This window comes from Falco biarmicus, chromosome Z (genome assembly GCF_023638135.1).
Source record: "Falco biarmicus isolate bFalBia1 chromosome Z, bFalBia1.pri, whole genome shotgun sequence".
Classification (NCBI taxonomy): Eukaryota; Metazoa; Chordata; class Aves; order Falconiformes; family Falconidae; genus Falco; species Falco biarmicus.
Window position 1 is genome coordinate 49142516 of NC_079311.1, and position 20011 is coordinate 49162526.

The window sequence follows — 20011 nt, forward strand, 5'->3', positions numbered from 1 at the left end:
ATTGCTAAAAGCATGCTTCAAACATGCAAAAAAACCAAGAGGAAACAGATGAACAAGTCACAATTGTAATTCTCCACTGTATTTGGTACATAAGTCAACCTTCACTTTTTAAGTAGAGGAAAAATACTGGAAGCATTAATACATTTCTGACAGAAATAACAAACCTGTTTTGCCTACCTCTGCTCAGCTGCAGAGCTAGTTTCTTCAGCTATGGTGTGGCTGGATTGTGGGTGTTCTGAAAAACTGATCAAGTCAGCAACAGCTGGACTGGACAACTTCTGCTCCAGGGGATCAGTGGTTAATGGAAGGGTACCACTCTGTAAACTATCTCCTGAGGTACTTTGCTTCAGGAAAAAGCTAAGTTACAACATGAATGGCAGAGGAGAGAAATAAAAAAGTTAAGATGTAAGTATAAAGTAATTTTAAGAGTTACTATTTTCTACATTTACTTTCAAAAAGTAGCAAAAATAAGGAAACACAACATTAAAAAGCTTGACAATGGGACACAAGCTTCATCCTGCTCTTTCCACTGTAACTTATACAGGCAGAGTAAATGAACAACACAGAGATTTGAACTGCAAAAGCAGAAATCCTAAAGTGTACATAAATCATTACAAGTCACCTTAGTTTGTCACAGCTCCCAAGCGGCAACAGCATACCAATAGCTGACACATCACTGAAAATGGTTGTTATTGTAATCTGACATTGTAAGACTAGAAGACCATACACCATTCTAGGCACAAGACAACAAGAACATGTTTTGCTTTGCTAAGGTTTTCTAAGTACACACCCTACAGATGTTCAGTTTCAGCATCAGAGAACACTAGCAGAAGCTCTGTTTCACGGCAATGACTACAGTGAGAATCCATTTTAAATTAACTTAAAGTAAGTTTCAGCCTTCAAAGTGCAATTGAAATCAGTAAAAATAGTAAGCAGAGAACCTTAAACTGGAGAGCTACTGAAGAAACTATAAGCTGGAGCATCTGTAACTAAAAGCTGTTAGCACACTTGATTTGGGATAAATTCTTTGCTGACAGATTTGAAAACTGCTTCATATGCTTTTAAAAAGTACATGATCCATTAGCTTTGTTTTAAAAGCTAAGAAAATGAAAATAGATTTATGCCTTCTAAATAGTTATGCTTACAAAGAAGACACAAAAAGAAAAAGTGGTAAAAAGGCAACCAGTTTTTTCCTTTTTGGCCATTTTACAATGAAACTCAATAGTTTTTATGACTTGGAATTTCCTTCAGTATGATCATGACCATTAAACGAACAGTGATGTTCTTATTAGCATCTAGACAAAAACATTGGGAGGTATAACTAAGAACCTTTTGTGAAAAAAATATAACCATTTACAGGCGGAAAGACAGAACAAGAGTATCTATAAAACACACTAACCTTGCAGTGCCACGTAGGTCCTTAAATTCAACATTAAGTAAAGGTAGGAAGGTACTTTTACAGAAAGGACAAGTAGTGTTCAAGTTTGAATCATCTGCTGTCCATCCAGCCATGATTTCTTCATCGTAAACCAAAGCACCACAAGCTCTACATTGAGAGCAGCTTGACATCAATACCTAGAACAGCAAAGAATGAATACTATCAGTCTTGTTTCAGGGCTGTTTTATAATTGGGTTTATAGGCTTAGTAATCACAGGATTTTAAACGGGTATCAGAATGCCAACTGGGAGGCATGAGTTCATCACTTCTTACCATGCTCACAGTTATCTTGTCTACATAACTTTTACCTATGAAATGCGAATACTAATAATTTATTTTTCTTAAGTATTTTGAGACCTGGAAGAAGCACTACCCTGAAATCTGAAATGCTACTAATTTAACATTTGCAATTGCTTGCTCCTATGAAGCCTTCATCATATATGAATTGTTTTGAATTGTGTAAGTAAACGCATGTCTACTTTTCGAAAAAAGAAAAAAACCCTCTAAACAGCCAAACACAAAAGAAACTGTTATAGTGGTATGGTGGGTTGGCCTTAGCTGGATGCCAGGTGCCCACCAAGCTGCCCTATCACTCCCTTCTCCTCAACTGGATAGGGAGAAAAATATGACAGAAGGCTCGTGGATCACGATAAGGACAAGGAGATCCCTCGGCAATTACTGTCAAGGGCAGAACAGATTCAACTTGGGGAAATTAATTTATTGCCAGCCAAAAGGCAGAGTAGGGTAATGAGAAATTAAAACCAAATCTTAAAACACCTTCTCACCACCCCTCTCTTCTTCATCAGCTCAACCTCACTCCTGACTTCTCCAGCTCATCCCCCTGAGCAGTGCAGGGGAACAAGAAATGGAGGTTTTGGTCAGTTCATCACACATTGTCTCTGCTGCTCCTTCCTCCTCACTCTCTTCCCCTGCCTCAGTGTGTGGACCATCCCACAGGAGATGGTTCTCCACCAACTTGCAGAACATGGGTTCTTCCCATGGGCTGCAGTTCTTCATGAACTGCTCCAGCCAGGGTCCTTTCCATATGTCCTTTCCACAGGGTGCACAGTGCTCCAGCATGGGCCCCCCATGGGGTCACAAGCCTGGCCAGCAAACCTGCTCCAGTCCAGGCTCCTCTCCACAGGTTCACAGGCCCTGCCAGGAGCCTGCTCCAGTATGGACTCCTCTCCATGGGGTGCCAGCTTCCTTCAGGAGCACCCATCTGCTCCCCGGCAGACCTCCACGGGCTGCAGGTGGACAGCCTGCCTCACCATGGTCTTTACCATGGGCTGTGGGGGAATCTGCTCTGGCACCTAGAGCACCTCCTGCCCTCCTTCTTTAATGACCTTGACGTCTGCAGGGCTGTTTCTCTCACATACTCTCACTTCTTTTCCAGCTGTGTTGCACAGCAGTTTTTTCTCCTCTTCTTAAATATGTTATCACAGAGGTGCTACCACAGTTTCTGAAAGGTTCACCTTTGGCCAGCAGTGGGTCTATCCTAGAGATGGCTGGAACTGGCTCTAATGTGACATGGGAGAAGGTTCTGGTACATTCACAGAAGCCATCCCTGCAGCCTCCCTGATACCAAAACCTTGCCATGCAAGCCAAATAAAAGTGGAAAAACCCCAGATGTTGGTGAAGATGTGATGCCCTACCAACTGCTCTGTTTCCCCAGATAAAAAAGGTAGGATGCTGTCAGAGGATGATCCAGAGCATCAACAGGTTCAAAGGGAATGGGAAGCTGACAGCACGTCCCTGTGTTCTTTCCTCCACAGAGCCAGCACCCTGACCATGGTAATGAGCTCCCCCCTTGCTGGGACTCCTTTCCATGGCATCAGCAGGAGACTTGCCTATGCAGAAGGACAGCTATGCAGCAGTTTCAGCATCAGAGAACACAGCCCCATGACAGGGGCTGGCATGGCCTCGCTGTCCCTCGTGAGAGGGTTCCTGCTGTCACTGAGCAGTGACTATCTCAGGGCTGCACTCCGGTGTCACAGCAGAAACCCTCTCAAAAATGCGTTGCTCTTTACCTAATAAAATTTGGTTTTACCTAATAAAAGTCTCATCACTAAACTAGAATGAGAACTGGAGAAAAGATGATAAAAGTTATCTTGTACTAGCAGAGTAATGTTCTATAAACTGTAAATTTTAGGCCTCCTCCTCATTGTTTCACTCTCACAGGAAACAAAACCAAAAAACCACCACCAAACACATCATGTAATATATTTTAGATCTAATATATTTTAGATTTGCCCAATAGCAACATTTTTCTTTTATTATGCTATGCCCCTTATATAACAAAGTGCCAAAGTCTGACAAGATCTCCAGAAAGTCAAACATAAAAGAGAATTACATAGGACCTAGCAAAATAACACTACAGCTGAAAGAAATGTGACCAGTGCAAACACAGTGACCATTATCGTCATAGCTGAAGTCTGAAAACAACTATAAATGACAACTGAAACAGAAAGGCATATTAAAGCTTTATTGTTCTAGGCGTGGCTGGGATAGAGTTAATTTTCTTCACAGCAGTCTTTATGGTACTGTGTTTTAGAGTGGTGACCAACTCTGTGTTGATAACACACCAATGTTTTAGCTATTGATGAACAGCGCCTTACACACCATCATGGCCTTTTCTGTCTCATTGTCCCCAACCCAGCAAAGGCTGGGGGCGAACAAGAGGTTGGGAGGGGAAATGCCCAGGACAGCTGACCGAAGGGATACTGTATAACGTCACACTTGGTGATAAAACTGGGGATGTGTGTGTAATTCCAAGGTAGCAGTTTCCTGGGGTGTCATGGTGCTGACTGATCACCTTTGCATCACTTTCTTCTTGTCCCCCCTCCTGTGTTCTTTTTCCCCAGTTCACTTATTAAACTGTCTTTATCTTAACTTGCTTTTTTTCTCACTTCTGCCCTTCTGAGTCTCTTCCCCATCCTGATGGGATAGGAGTAAGCAAGTACTTGGGTAACGGCCGAGCTGCTGGGTGTGGTCAACCCACCACAATTATTTAGTAATAACACATCATTTTCTTGAAGGAAGAGGGGATGGAGGGGGTAAGCTTGAAAGGGAAAAAAAACCCCATCAACTTTCCTCTCTAATTTCTCATTTCAAGTTTTGACCCTTACCTCAGTTGTCTCTTCTTTATATATATTTATATATATATATCTATGTATCTATCTCTCTATATATATATCTGAGAGATACTTTGAGAGATACTTAAAAGCATTTAACACATTTTTCTTTTTTAAAGGTACTCTCATACCTTGGGCTAAAAGTATTAAGCATTTTTGAAATAGAAATGTGGAAAAAATTGTTTTGAAAAATCTAACTGCATTCAACTAAACAGGTAATTAATGTATACAGTAATACTGAATAATTATATCTTTCATCTATGAGTTTATTAATCTTACCTCCATTGCATAGTTCTGGAAAATGCTGGATAAACTAGTATTATGTGAAGAGCTGTGCTCTGACTTCTCAGAATCTAGAACTTTCATACTTCTTGGGAATGAAACTTCACCTGTGCAGAAAGAGTTGTTTGTGTCTTGTATTCAAGGAAAAAATAATTCACCTATTCCCAAAGAAAATAACTTCTATTCAACCAAGGCAGAAAATTGTACCAGAAGATCTCCAGATATGTGTAGCTCTGTAACTTCATTAATAATATAATTAAAACATAGATAGTTATAATTTTTGTGTTATCATTTTGTGATATTATTTTTGTGAATAAGCAGGTATTCCTGGCTATACCTAGTTAGGAAGTATTTTTGCAGTTAAATCCCTGTATTTTGTATCAACTTTTTAAACATTCAACAAAGAGAGAATCATTAGCTATTTGCTACTGCAAGGTAAGAATATAGAATGGAAATACAAATTTCCTTGTACTTCTCTTAACGGCTTGAAATAATTTCAGATTACCATAGCTTCCACTGTTATGAATGATTTCACCATAATAGTTTTCCCTGTTTGTTGTATTATAAACAAGTTAGGAGAGGGAAACAAAAAAAACCCCAACAATCTCACCTGCACTGTAATGCTGTCTTCCTGCATCTCCACTGCTACTGCTACTGCCAAGACTTGTAGTGCTTTGTGCAAGCTCATTCGTAATCAGCCCTGGGACTCCAGTTCTTGATGACAGATTATCACCTAAAATATTATCTTCAAAACCAGCAGGGAAATTAAAGTCTGGTTGATTGTTCTCTTCCTTTAATACAAGAAGAAGAAAATTAGCATTTCTGAGTACTTCCAGATCCATTATTTGAGTTCCATCTTTATCCTGATAAATAAAAATTGAAGTAGCAGATTAAGACAAAATCCTGATGTAGGAATGACCAGAAAAAAAGGTCCAAGTTAAAGTCATATTTTCAGAACTTAAGACAGGAATGAAACATACCAGCTGAAATGATGCAGCAATAACACAGTCACTAAGACACAGGACATGACAAAGTATAGTAATTGGGACATTAAAAATGAAAGTTACAGAAATAAAAGAGGGGAGAATTAAAAGATCCCTGAAAGAAATTAAAATAAGTCACATTAAGGGAATTATGATGTGCCATTAAACAAAATTCTGTGGACTATGTCAGTATAATAGAAAGACACACAGGAAAACCTAGGTCCCAGGAAAAAAAAATATCAGGGAAGGCAGCCAACCAGTAAGTTTTCACTGTCACAGGCAATATCTGGGAAGGAAAAAAAAAATTTTTATATATAAAGAAAAATGTTTTATGTCATAGAAGAAGAACCCTATTAGTAACACCAGTTAAATCTGTTTCACATAGAAATAAAGCCAGACAGCTATCTTCCTCTCTCCCACCTTTTATGGAGGCTGGGGAAAAGGAGGAAGAATTTGAAAAACGTATCAAGAAGGTATCTTAACAGCCTGAAGAGGGGAGACAAAAGATCCTTAAAGCAAAACACGACATTGAGGGGTAAACTGGATCAAGCAGAAGCCTTCCAAGACAGAAAACTATGTTTGGAAGCACAACAAGAAGACATACATAGGAAGGAGGAAGTTGTAATATTCACCCCTCCATCTCCTCTTTCATTTGTGTCATTAGACTCTTAAATGTTTTACTCTGAAAAAGACTGTTAATTAAGTGTGTTCACACAAGTACAAGAACACTGCTTCCAAATCTCTGATTAAATTTACTAAATCTCATGCTGTCCCTCACTATTTGCAACTTTAATCCTCACCAACCTGACTTCTCAGGTTTGTGATTTGTTTTCACAACCTTTTATTTATTAAAATAAGACAGACAGTATGATATCATTTAAGATGACATAATTTTGTTCTTACAAGCGTTTCTTGGTGCAGTTTCTTTAAACATAAATAAAAAGATAAATAAATAAATAAACAAATAAATAAATAAATAAATGGGGAGGGGAATGTTGAGAACAAGAAGTCAAAGTATACTGCATCAAGACCTTTTAATTTGCTTTTGTCTGAAAAGTGGTTTTTAATGACAGGAAAACTGCATTATACGTTAAGTGCAATTTTCATTAGCTAACTGAAGTTGACACTTAATACAAAACACCATCTCACAAAGCAATCTAGTGGACACAAAAGTTACTCCTCTAAATTCCCAAATTTTTCATATTGAAAAACACTTGCCTCATCATCTGAGTAACTATATGCTGAAGTAACAACTCCCCACATCTTACTGGCCACATTGGCGGCCTGCTTCATGCCTGATTTCAGAACATCCATTTTTGGTCCAGACAGTATATTGTCTAACTTCAGATTTGATAAAGTTGTTACGACAGATCCTAATGAGCCATGTGGAGAACGACCCAGTCCTGTCAAAGATGAAGACCGCTCCTTTTGAACTTGAGGATGGGTTTGTTGCTTTGGTCGTCCAGTGAATGTTTTGGATCTGGAGACAGGACTTCTCCGATTTTCGTAAGACTTGGGGGACGGCAGGCCAGGATCCAAAGGCAGGCTCGACCTCCTTTCTTGGGAGTGACCAAGTGTACCAGAGGCTTCTGCTTCCCTGTCTGGTTTGTGAAGTTCCATGCTGGGAAACTTACTGCCCAATGGGTTCTTCAGATTCATATAGCTCTCTATTTCATCTGCCAAATTACGTGCTGCAACTGGTGACACCAACTTTTCCTCAGGTTCTGGATGCCTTGGTTGTGTGTTGTCAGTAGCCAGCAAAGATAAAGGGTCCAAGCCTACTTCAACATCTTCCCTTTCAACAGGCTTAACCACTCCATAAAAGCTATTCCTTTTAGTAGTTGCATCTTTGGATTCTGCTTTCTCATTTTTGGACTCAGCTGACTGTTCCAGGTTCATGTCTTCCACTGTGGTCATGTTTTCATCTCTTCCATTCTCAAGATGCTCCTGCCCTTCCCCAGGTTCTTCCAGCACTGGTGAAGACCTATGCTCCATTTCCCAGTCACTCTCAGTCACACAACCCCAGGTGCCACTTATTCCAGAAATCTGCTGGTCAACAACACTTTCAAAGCTGTGGGATTTATTCATATGACAGGGTGAAGTTTTGGCCCCAGATAGAGCTGCTGTGAGGATCTTGGCATCTGCTCCCATCATTATTGCTATTTCTTTAGAATTCAAGTCCAAGCTGCCTTTTTTCAGCAGCATTCCAGCTCTGCTTTCACTGCTGAAACTGCAGCTTCTCTCTGAAAACAGTTTCTGCCTCTTCTGTCTTTTTTCACTCGATTTCTTAAAAGAAACATCACCAAAGACTACATCTTCAACTGAATCCTCAGTAACGAATAGTGGGCTAGAACCAGTTTCTAAAAGAGAAAAGGCATTAATATGGTATCCATAGCCACCAAACATGTTTATTTCCTGAAATTACATGAAAACTCTACATCTCCTTACCTGTGAGGAGACTGGGAGCAAGTTACCCATTAGGAAATTACACTAGTATTAACAAGGGATTTTTACTGGCTGTAAAGGCATCGTACAGATCAAAAGTCATCTACTCTGACTCCTTGAAGTCAAAGCTTTTTACAGCTTCTACTTCCTTTCCCTATGCCAACACCCAGCAGACAATAGGTACTACATCCATGAACTAAAGCAAAGTATAATTAAAGATCGCACGTTTTTTGTTTTCCAGAGCTGTATTCACAGATCTATACATCAAACCCCATAGTTCACTCTGGTTCTGAAAAAAAAACTACTGTGTGTGTCTGCACAACACAGAAGCATTACTTCATTTATGATACAGGCGTATTTAGAAAACACTAATTAAATGTAGCATGTGAAGATGTAAACTAATCTTATAATCTTATTTCCTTGGGGGAATTGGGAGTATTTATTGTCTAGAAAGCTGTCTTAGCTAGGCAAAAACCTCCAGAAGTAAGGGAAATCTACTGTGTTAGGGTCACCAACAGAGGACCCAATGTATCATATCCACTGCTGGAGGATGTTTGAGTCTCACACTGATGCTGCTTCTTGACAAGTCATCCACATTCATAATTGCCAGAAACATTCTGGGCAACTTTTTGCCTGAGACTAAGTTCTTTGCTATCAAGTTATACTGAAGCTGGACTACACTGCTTCAGTATAGACAAGGACAAGCACAAAGGCAGAAAAAAAAATGGGCTCTAAGATCTGGCTTTTATGTCCATAAGTCTTCCTCATCATAAAGCTCCAGATATGTAAATAAATTTTGTATGGCACAAAGACAACATGTATTGCTCCTAGATTATACACTGGCAAAGTAAGCCACAGGAATGAAGAGATTTGTCCAAGCTTAGTGAGTTTAGGTGACAAAAGTCAAGAGCAGAGACCCTAGTTCTCTTGGCTTTCTAGTACACCACTGAAACAACTCTCAGTGTGGAACAGAGACAATCTTGATTTCAATTACTCAACAGTGATTTTCAACCTTAGAATCCACAAGTTCCTTCTAAGTCACCTGCAAAGGATAATGACAGAAAGCAAATGCATGAAGTATATGCACCTCAAATAGCAGCTGTGTTTCTTTCCATAGCATGGAAAAGATTGTAAAACACTACAGCACAAGATTAAGACTTCAGCAAGTTCTATTTCACCCAGTGACTCACCACCACTGCTCTTCCTTCCACTGCTATCAAAAATGCCAGATGGAACTTTCACAATACTGTTACCTCCAGCAGGCACGTCTGTTGGATTACGGGTTTCTATATTCAGCTGTTGTTTTTCATCAGATTTCTCAGTACCAACCTCTACAAGAAAAAGAATGTGAATTTTAGTTAATTTAACTAAATAGTTGCATTTGCACTATCATGGAAAATATAAACTCAAACACTTAGAACCTAAAGGATCAGTCCTACTATGTACTGAGCATTTCCTGGAAATAATATCCAGATGGATGTCACTAGGCAGCATTATGCAGAGTGCTTAGCTGTTCAGAAGGTTAGAACACATGCAAATTTCTTCCCTTGGTATTTTTTCAAACAAGCAAAGTACAGCAGGAACCACAGTTCTCATTATTTTCATGCAGACCTATTTGTCTAATGACAACTTTAGAAGCCCTAATTCACATTAAGGATCTGGTAACACAGGTATGAAACAGATGCAATAACGAGAAAGACAAAATACAGAAAAATTAAGGGCAAAATCTGGATAGAAGACAGGAGATGACTGTATTTTCTACAGCTGGGAAGAGTCAGTAGCAAAAAGTAATGCCTTTTATTAGGTCAACTTGTACAGCTAAAAAAAAGGTCAAATTTTCAAATACACAAGTGAGAAGAACATAATACAAAATACTGTGTGCCCCAGCACTTGTCCAATTTTTCCATCTATATTAAACTAGTCTAATAAAAGGTTATTTCTACCTATATGTATTCCACTGCTATTAGCCAGGCTACAGAAGTAGTCCATTAGATTTCACATAGTCATATTTTGACCTTGACAACATCGTGAATTCAATGCATTAAGTATTTGTGGGAGTTTAATGCATAAAGCAGATTGTGCTGGTTTTGGCTGTATTAAGAGTTAATTTTCTTCACAGTAGGTAGTATGGGGCTATGCATTTGTGCTGAAAACAGCACTGATAATACAGGGATGTTTTAGTCATTGCTAAACAGTGCTGATATAGCATCAGGGCCTTTTCTGCTTCTCACACCACACCCCACCAGTGAGAAGGCTGGGGGTGCACAAGAGGCTGGGAGGGGACACAGTCAGCACAACTGGCCTCAACTGACCAAAGCAGTATTCCATGTCATGTGATGTCATGCCCAGCATATAAAGGGGGGAATGTTCAGAATTATGTTTTGGCTTCCCAAGTAATGACTATCCATGATGGAGCCCTGCTTTCCTGAGGATGGCTGAACATCTGCTGGCTGATGGAAAGTAGCAAATGAATTCTTTATTTTGCTTTGCTTGTGTGTGCAGCTTCTGCTTTACCTGTTGAACTGTCTTTATCTCAACATATGAGTTTTCTTACTTTTACTCTTCTGATTCTCCACCCCATTCCACCAAGGGGGAGCCAGCAAGTGACTGTGTGGTTCTTTATTGACAGCTGAGGCTAAACCACGAAACAGATTTATTACAAAATGCCTTCATCAGTGTAAACATGCATACTTAACCTCCTATTAGCTTTTCAGCTTTAGAAGAAATATTCTTCTCTACTTGTGTTTCAGTTGCATGAAGACTATCACCATCATCTCTTAGAAGTTCATCCTTGGATCCATAGCCCTGGTCTGACTGACCACCTGTTTGAAGGAATACAAAGACATGCCTCAGATTTGTTTTACTTTCCTAACTTTTTTTTCAGTAAGAAAATAAAAGAACTTAAATTAATTAATTTCACATTTTGTTTCACCAGTAAAGTTCATAGTAAGATCACAGAAATGTCTAATCTGTGCACAGATCTACAGATGGTGACAGTAACAGCAGAGATAGTTAGGCCTTACAATCCAAATGTACTTTTTTCATTATTATATTAAACACAAGTTACTCGCCCAGGAACACTACAGTGACTAACTGCCTTTAATGCTCTGTATCTCCTTTTCATTCCTTTCCCTTCTCATCAGCATGAAATACTTCATTGCTGGACAAGATAAATTCTCAAATGCATCTACAAAAGAAAGTTAGACAAGCACGACAATAATTAAGCAAGCTTCTAACAGTGACTACATCCCTGAAAAGAACTTTGCCATCAATGGCCTACATCTTTGTGCTACAGTAGAAAGTATAAAATGTAATAGGAAAAAAGTAAAAATCTAAACATTTTTTAAAAGTCTGCTCCTCCACAATACCAGTTAAACTTGACAGCTGTAACTCATTCTTAAAAAAAAAAAAAAAAAAAAAAGTCCAAAAAGTCTGCCATAGGAAGCAATCCAGAAAGACACTCTTTTCTTTGTTGTTTTTACCTAAAGTGCTATTGCATGTGCAAAAATACAAAAATACTACATGGGACATATCCCACATCAAAATGCTCAACAGGATTGTTGATATGCCTTAAGAATACCTATTAGAATACATGACAGTATTTTAAAAGATCAACATGTAAGTAAGTTACTAAGTGTGAAAGGTATTAGGAAGCTCCATAAAACTTGACTGACAGACATAATTCATCTATAATACATATAACTACTGTTTATTTTGCCAACAAAGAGTAAACGTGTAAAAAAGAATTAAATGTCAAAATGTTAAAAACCTTTTAGATAGAAAAATAAGTTCTGACATTCTTCAGCCCTTATTTTCTCTCTATCACCATTTCAATAATGTTAGTATCTCTGCTTTGCACAGAAGTGAAAACACCCTATCAATAAATGGGTGAATTACCTGCAGAAGTAACATTCAAGGGTAGAAATAATGCACACGTGCATCCAAGGCTTCACACCATATAAGTCTGCACCCCACACCGTGATAGCCAAGGACAAATGCGGCACCCAAGAGACAGCAAAGAGCAAAAAGCAGAGCAACAAAGAGCAGAGAGAAGGGAAGTTCAGTAATCTAGGTAGGCATATCAGATGAAGCACAGGAATCAGACTCAAAGTTCTCTTTACAGAAGGTCTCAAGATATTAAAAACATGAAGACCGTGCAAGAACCACTTGTACATTAAGTTTTGAAATACACACAGAAAGGAAGTTTAGTTGACACTGCACAAGTAGGATGTAATCAGTACTAAAGCAGATATGAAGAACCATGAACTTTATCTTGCTATCTCAAGTGATCAACCTTCCATGCACGCTTTTACTCCAGTTTGTCTGGGAGAGTGCACACCACGTTTAAGGCAGAGTTTTTCTCCAGCTTATCACCTGTCTTTCCACTTCCAGGGTGTCTCAAAAAGACTGTATGACAATGTTCTGATAATTTCTGTATTTATTTCCAAGTTTAGCAACTACTATTAAGAAGTTTGAATATGGCCTTTAAAAGCATAAGTTTACTATAACCAAACATAACATACTAATTCCAGGAATGCTACTTAGGCCTTTCTGGATTACCATCAACAAGCAACATTTTAAAGTGTTAGCTTCTAATCACCTCAGCAACTTTCACTCCTTTAATGCAGAGAAAGGTTTTACTCACACAGACTATCATTTCTATAAATAAATCACATTTGCAAAAATCGAACAGATTCATATATCAGAGGCTTCATGCCTCTTCAGAAGATTAACACAAAAAGCAAGGTTCATGAGACCACAGCAAGACATTTATTTTAATGTAATGGTACTTCTGCTACAGATCACTCTAACCTAAAGCAGCTTGATCTGCGTTAAAAAGTAATACTCAACAGCAGTGTATTTATTTTTCTTTACATAGTTTAACTTCAGCTTCATTCTCTACAGCCTCAAGAGGGGAAGGATGTGGTTGTGGAGGGGAAATCAACCAGAGACTAGAAAATTTAGCCTTTTGGGGGACTGTTAGTAGTGAAACCCAGCAGAATCTAGTACCTGTGCTAGAGTGATTATCAATGGAATCAAGCCTGACTAAGTCACTGACGAAGAGAGTGTGCTCCCCACTGTTAGCATCATTAGAACTATCCACGCTACCATGGCTCACCATGTCCCCATCACTTCCACCCGTGGTACTCCGCAGAGCTAAAGACATGAACAAGAGCCGGTTAGTAAGACAGGATTTAACCGTTCAGATTTTTAAATATATCTAACCTCTTCAGACAACAGTAAATACTTTTGCTTGCACAAATAAAATAAAAATACGAAAATGTAGCAACAGAATTCAGGCAATTAATTCTTCAGTGTGCCAAAGACATTCTAAGACTGTTCCAAGCACTGAGTTGGCAATTATCAATTTTTATATACTTAGGGAAAGATTTTCCACTTGTAAAAGCCACAATGTTAGCTGCAATCCCTCAGAAAGCACGTCATGCTCTTGTTCAGCAGAAATAAATCCATTTCAACTAACTTATTACCTGATGTCACAGGTACTCGTGGGCTCTGCGTTGATTTCTTTAAGCACTGCCTAAATTGTGCTGTGCCATGAATTACATTTCGTACCTTTGTCCACAGGAATACGCCACTGCGGTTACTGCTAGGCCAGGGAGACTCTAAAACTGCCTACAGTAAGAGACATTGCAATAACAAAAACAGTAAGAAACTTACACTGAGAAACATGGTACAGTGACAAGCTTTTCTTCCCATATTCAAAAAAGGCATTTCCTGTGAACCATGTGAAGAAAGACAAATATTTGAATTTTTATGAGCTGTACCCTCTTATGAACTGTTCCCTTTTATCCCCCAGGTCTGAATACAATACCTGAGTAACAAGAAACAATGGATCAAGATTTGTTTAAGTACCCAAGGCGGGTTTGTTCTTACTTATAAACTTCAGCAGCAACAAAAGACCACAGTAGAACCTTTTTTCCTATCACTTTACACAGTTTACTTTACTAAGAAGTTTCATCAGCATGTTACAGGAACTTGGAAGCAAGGAAATGAGGGGGAGGCTACTTCTACTAGCCTAATTCCAGCCTTCATCCACCATGGATCCTGCTACCTTAAAGGATACACATAGGAACAGATGGTTTTGACATGGAAGCATTAGATGGGTTCCAAAACTTGGAAACGGAAACACTATAAATGTATTTCAACAGAATTTTTGGTTAGCCAAACACAGCACAGGAATGTAAACTTAACAGGATAAAACCATACGGTGCAGATCCAGTGAACCATAAGCACGACCAAAATGATAGCTTGCCCAATAAAATCAGCTAATCTAAGTGAAGAGCTGTAAGAAACCACCTCTAAATGTGCTACAGGACAAGGGGAGTGACAACAGCAAGAGAGACACTGGTACAACATCCTTCGTCAAGACTTGTCTTACCTTATTGTAATAGCCGTAGGTGATGGCATTTGGCTGTATTCCAGCATTTTTCATTTCAAAGAGGACTCTCACAGCCTGAACAGGCTGACCCCACAGTCCACAGAGCTGCATTACAACTCTGTAGCAGACCTGAAAAGACACAGAAATGCATAAATGGACTGATGACAAGGATTCTGAAACAGCTTAAGCTCTTTCCCGATTTCCAGCTTTTTACACATGTAAAAGGAAACGCCATGTGAGAGTAGCTGCTCAGTACATAATACTCAACAGCCAGAAGAGGGAGCAAAAATTAAATAGGAAATCACAGGACCTGAGATAACATCAGCAGTCACATCTTTAGAATGCTGAATTTTTTTCCACTCGGCTCTTCTGTTTGCAAAACAAGGTAGAGAAGGAAACACCCATACAAAAAGCAGGATAACTTGCTTCTGTGAGCCTGTGGATACTACTGCAAGAATGGTATGCTGCACACAAACCCATTATCCCTTCAGTTTAGTAAGGCTGCAAAGCATTAAATCAAAGTCCATTTTAAAATTAGGGCTATTCAAGAACTTAATTCTTGAAGAAATCTGGGAGAAGACTAGCAACACTAAGTTTGAGTACTTGACCCAGCTGACACTAAGCTGGTGATAAAGGAGATGAATTTTCAGTTGCTTTAGTTAAGCAGACTTCTTTGAGATCATTTCAAGGTGGCTTTGTAACAGGTCAAACTGTAAGTATGCTTAACCTGGTGGTGGCAGTGAAACACACTATCTTTGCACCTTTTCTTCTGTTCCGTATATATATATACTAACATTTTTCTATTCGCACTTGCCTCATCCAGTGGTTCCACATCCGTTTTCCTCATTTTAATTAGAACATCATATGCCTGCTGCAGTGCTTTGACCTTGGGATGTGCAACTCTGATGTAGGCTGGCAGACAAATAAACCATAGGCTGTAACTGTGACTGAAGAGACACTTAGCCCACTGTGGAGGGCTTACGTAGTACTTCTTTGCTAATTTGTGAGCTGTTTTTATCTCCTGTAAGGGTGAAACAAAACAAAAAAGCAGACAAAAGATGTAACATCCCAAATTTAAAAGCCATTACTAACTCAGCAGGATTCTTAAAAGTAAGCACTTAATAATAATGGACAAACATTCACTGAAGCTCCCTCCTCACCACTCTCTCATTAAGGCTCTATGCAAGTACAAGCTAGCATGAGAATTAATCCTCTTTTTCCTTCCCCATTCAAGCCTTAATTTTACTTTCCTTTTGGTTTAAGTTACAGTCTAAAGCTTAGAAATGTGTTTGACAGTGAACTGTGATCTCAGATGCTAATTTGTTTACTTGTTGCCTTCTATTTCTTTCTTTTGCAGGTGTTGATTCTCAATAGTTACAAAGACCTAACCTTTAACAACATTAACTTATAGTATAAATAGCTAGTGGCAATTTTACAAAAAAACTTCACATGTTTCAGTGTTCACACAGTGATTACAGTAAGACTCATCTGACCTGTTTTGTCCTCTTTGCCATGAGTGCCGGACTATTTGAAATGCTGCTTCCAGCTGGGTGTCTGCTGAAGGAGAGCTTGAGCTCCTGTGGCCTGTCAAAGAGCTTGAAATCTAGTCGTGGAAAGTTTTTATAGCTACAAAGATGATTAAAAAACAAACAACAGAAAAGAAAAGCTTTTTATATACCTGCTGATAGCAGGAAAGCCATTCAAAGACACCTTGCTTGCTAAGAACTGACAAACAGGAGAATAAACAACTGAGGTGGGGTGGGGAAGGAAAGAAGATAGGCAAGATCATTTTAGTCTTCATAAAGATATCACAAGAAGATGCCTGGGACACTAAATCTCCACAGATAATGGAAACAAGACCCAGACTGCCATCCATATCATGGAAGTCAGGGAAGCACAGATGATGATTAACAAGGACAACAGCTGGAAACAGAACCTTCATGACCTCCAAGAGAGACAGGAAGGAAAAAATCATACCCAGAGTGTCCGAAATGCCACTTCCTGCACAAGGCTGAAAAACACTGAATGAAAGAAGTCTGAAAAGCGGAATGGGTGTTTTGTTCCTTTGGTTCGACAGCTGCAGATCAGTAATACTGGGCAGATCCATTACCCACCCTCTGTCATTCCCACTGTGAAACAAACTGCACTGCAGTTGCTACAAAATACAAGTAAATGGCTCAAAGAGAAAGACAGACACTGAATACATGTAGAAAAATATTACTATAAAGTTGGCAAAAAGTTACTGAAAAATTAAAATCAAGATCCACATGCCCTGAAACATACACACGCACACAAAACATTGACTTCTAGAGCTTCAGAAACTTACAAGAAGGCAGGCAGTTACTATCTTTTTGAAGATTCTTCTGAACATTGTATTAAGGCAAGTTGTGCACCAAGGCGGAACATCTGCCCCGCTTGATGTCACAAGCATTCTGGTTTCACTACATGTCGCTGTTTAACTTGTACCTGTATTTTGGCACTCGGTCCTGTCCATCATCAGCAGGAGGTTCTGGTGGCATTATGAACACTGTGTGTTCACTTTTTTGTGACTCGTCAAGCTCAATCAACCGTGTATCTTCCACAGAATCTACATCAACCTAAAAACAGAGTTTGTACTCTAAGTACAGAGTTTGGCTTCAGGAGAAAATGTCCTTTTTAACATTAGTTATGCTAGCATATGTAAAAATACATGTAATATATACAGTATTTAATTATATACATAAAATAAATTATATTTGTTCTAATTACTCAAATATCAAGTCCACAGCTTTGTCTCTCCATTTTTATTTCAGGATCAGATATCCCTAAACATTTTGAAGGACAAAGTACCTTCTCTCCTTTTTCTGTTCCTTTATCTGGAAAAAGCTGGGAAAAGAGGAAAAAAATAACTAAAATTAAAAATCCTAAATAATTCTATCAAAGCTCTGTCATTATTAAATAGGAAACATTTTCATATTACTGTGGAACCAATTAATCTCTTTTTCAAATACTTCCTTTGCTGAAAGTAAGAGAATGCAGTAATCAGTACGCTTTCAATTTGTTGACATTATCTACTAAATACAAAATCCTGAATCTATCAAAAGACAATGCTTTCATTCAGTTTAGAAAGAAACTGCTGGTTTTGCAGATACTTTCAATATGACAATTTAAATATGCAAGACATAAACAATCTGCAATCATATCAAATTATTAACAATATTAAAAAAGTATACTCTAGATGCATGCTATTGATGCTTACCCCACACTCAGAAGAAAGAAAAATAAGGGCAAGGAAACATTTAAACACTTATTTTGTGGTCTGTTTACAAATGTTAATTTGATCGGAATCAAAGACTCATTCTGTAAGAACTTGGTATGAAAATGAAGGTTCTGTCCAGAAAGAATCACATATATACCCCTTAAGAACTTATCATTCTCTAGTCCCCAATTTTTATATTGTGAACTTGGTATTTTACAGATGAAACTAGAAACTCAATAACACACCTAGACCAGAACCATGCTGAAGAGACTTAATTTCGAAAAACAAGACTGGGTTAAAATACAGGCAATGAAAGGGGATCTTATCCACATAAATAATTGTTGACATTAAATGGGTTTAAGTTTAAATTGTGTGAAAAAGAGCAACAATGCAGATGTCCACTGGTAGATAATTCCACATTAGAGGGAGGGTGATCAACATTTAAAGGGAAGACATGGCATTGTGCTAAAGTGTCAGCTACTGATATTTCTCACATTATCCTACAGCTTGACATCCTACAGGGCTGTAATGAAAGCTTTCTGCATCAACACATAAAATGATGACTGTGAAAGATAACGAAGGAAGAAACTGACTCTGAAAAAAACACCAAGAATTCCAGTCCTTCAAAACACTTGCTGCAGAGGCTATCTACCTTTACAAATAAAAACAGGGACAGTAACACAAAATTAATAGAAGCATACAATTTAATAGTATTGCTACATGTTTTTCACCTTTTCTATGCAGTCATCAAAAAACGCCAAGCCAGTATCCTTGTCACTCACAAAACTGCACTCTTCAATAAAGCGGCTGAATATCTGTGTTTTGGTGAGATGCGTGTAGAACTTTGTATAGGCACGGTCTCTGCTTTTTAAAAATCCTGGTTATAAAAAGGAACAAACTAAATACCAGTTATGAGTACCCTTAGAAATTAACATATGAAGGGTCAATATAAAATACTTAAAGTGCTAATACATAAAGTATTTGCTTTATCAATAAAAACAACTACTTATCACTATTTACATTTGGAAGATTAAAATAACACTTTGGGTTTTTAATAATGCTTTTTTACCACAGTTAACAATACGTGGCAAGCAATCACCCCCATGCAATCTGCTCAATGTGTTTGTTGACTTTTTGTGCAAGAAAAAGGAGATGATGGCCTTGTACAAAAGCAGAAGTATCTAACAGTTAAAACAATACTAAATAATACTAAAACAAAAATTATGTTATCCTAAGAGGTCATAGGTGTGAAAATATTTAAGACTTCCCAAACCTTTGACTAAAAATCTCGCTTCTAGTAACTAAAAAAATAGACCAACAACCCCAAACAAAAAAAACCAAACAAAACAGCCTAACACCTCCATCACATAAAACCAAAAACAACTGTGTCATCTTATCTAGCAGTCAACACTAGAACAGATCTAAAAAGCTAATGTGCTAAGATCAGGAATATAAAATGACTTTTGCTGATCTGATCTCTGCCCGATTCTCTATTATCTTCCCATTTATATCAAGAACATTACTTTGTTCTTCATTAGTGAGCTTCTGGCATTTTTGGTCTGTACAAATTGAGAAACATTCTTTCATTCCCAAGAGCTGTCCTTATGGAATATGCCATGGAGAGAAGGCATCATGCTACTAAAAGACAGCTTTTCTAATACCTGAACTATTGCAGAATTGCAGTTCTATGTGCGTATATCCATGTTCGAATCAACTTTGAATACTTTAACTTCATAGAATTGCAATTGTAAATACTGCCAAGAATTGTACAACCGAAAAGAACTTTGACCTTTTAAAGTTAAGCAGCTCCTGAATACAAAAGTTGTAACACTGCCAGTTCACAAACAGCAGCTGATTTGCCTCACCCTCACCTTGATGATCAAACAAAGAGTCAGCAGCAGTTGCTTTATTTGAAGGTGCCTGCGTGATTGGCTTGAGGAATGTTCTGTAACCCTTTAAAATAGATGCCATGAAACGGAGAAAAGCTTCCTGGATCTCCATCTCAAGTTCTATCATCTTTTTCTGCCATGAGAAATCTGCTTCAATAGGAGTCATCTCCACTGCAGAGCCTTCTTGAGTCTTCCTGTGAAC

The 20011-nt window shown here is 38.4% G+C and overlaps 1 protein-coding gene across 6 annotated transcripts in view; it reads right to left on the reverse strand.

Moving 5' to 3' along the window:
* Positions 1-20011, reverse strand: part of DENND4C (DENN domain containing 4C) — an 80083-nt gene that overhangs the window by 13431 nt on the left and 46641 nt on the right. For 2 of the 6 annotated variants that reach the window (XM_056325375.1, XM_056325376.1), the window contains exons 12-27: positions 19792-20010; positions 18652-18797; positions 17512-17547; positions 17149-17279; positions 16176-16308; positions 15497-15703; positions 14683-14811; positions 13772-13916; positions 13293-13439; positions 10979-11104; positions 9473-9613; positions 7056-8197; positions 5465-5645; positions 4852-4961; positions 1400-1575; positions 178-357 (exon numbers count right to left, since the gene is read on the reverse strand). In XM_056325375.1, coding sequence (XP_056181350.1) covers positions 178-357; positions 1400-1575; positions 4852-4961; positions 5465-5645; positions 7056-8197; positions 9473-9613; positions 10979-11104; positions 13293-13439; positions 13772-13916; positions 14683-14811; positions 15497-15703; positions 16176-16308; positions 17149-17279; positions 17512-17547; positions 18652-18797; positions 19792-20010 — 3349 coding nt within the window. Of the gene's footprint in view, positions 1-177; positions 358-1399; positions 1576-4851; positions 4962-5464; positions 5646-7051; positions 8198-9472; positions 9614-10978; positions 11105-13292; positions 13440-13771; positions 13917-14682; positions 14812-15496; positions 15704-16175; positions 16309-17148; positions 17280-17511; positions 17548-18651; positions 18798-19791; position 20011 lie in introns of all 6 variants that reach the window. The other 4 variants (XM_056325377.1, XM_056325379.1, XM_056325378.1 and 1 more) reach the window with 4 other exon arrangements.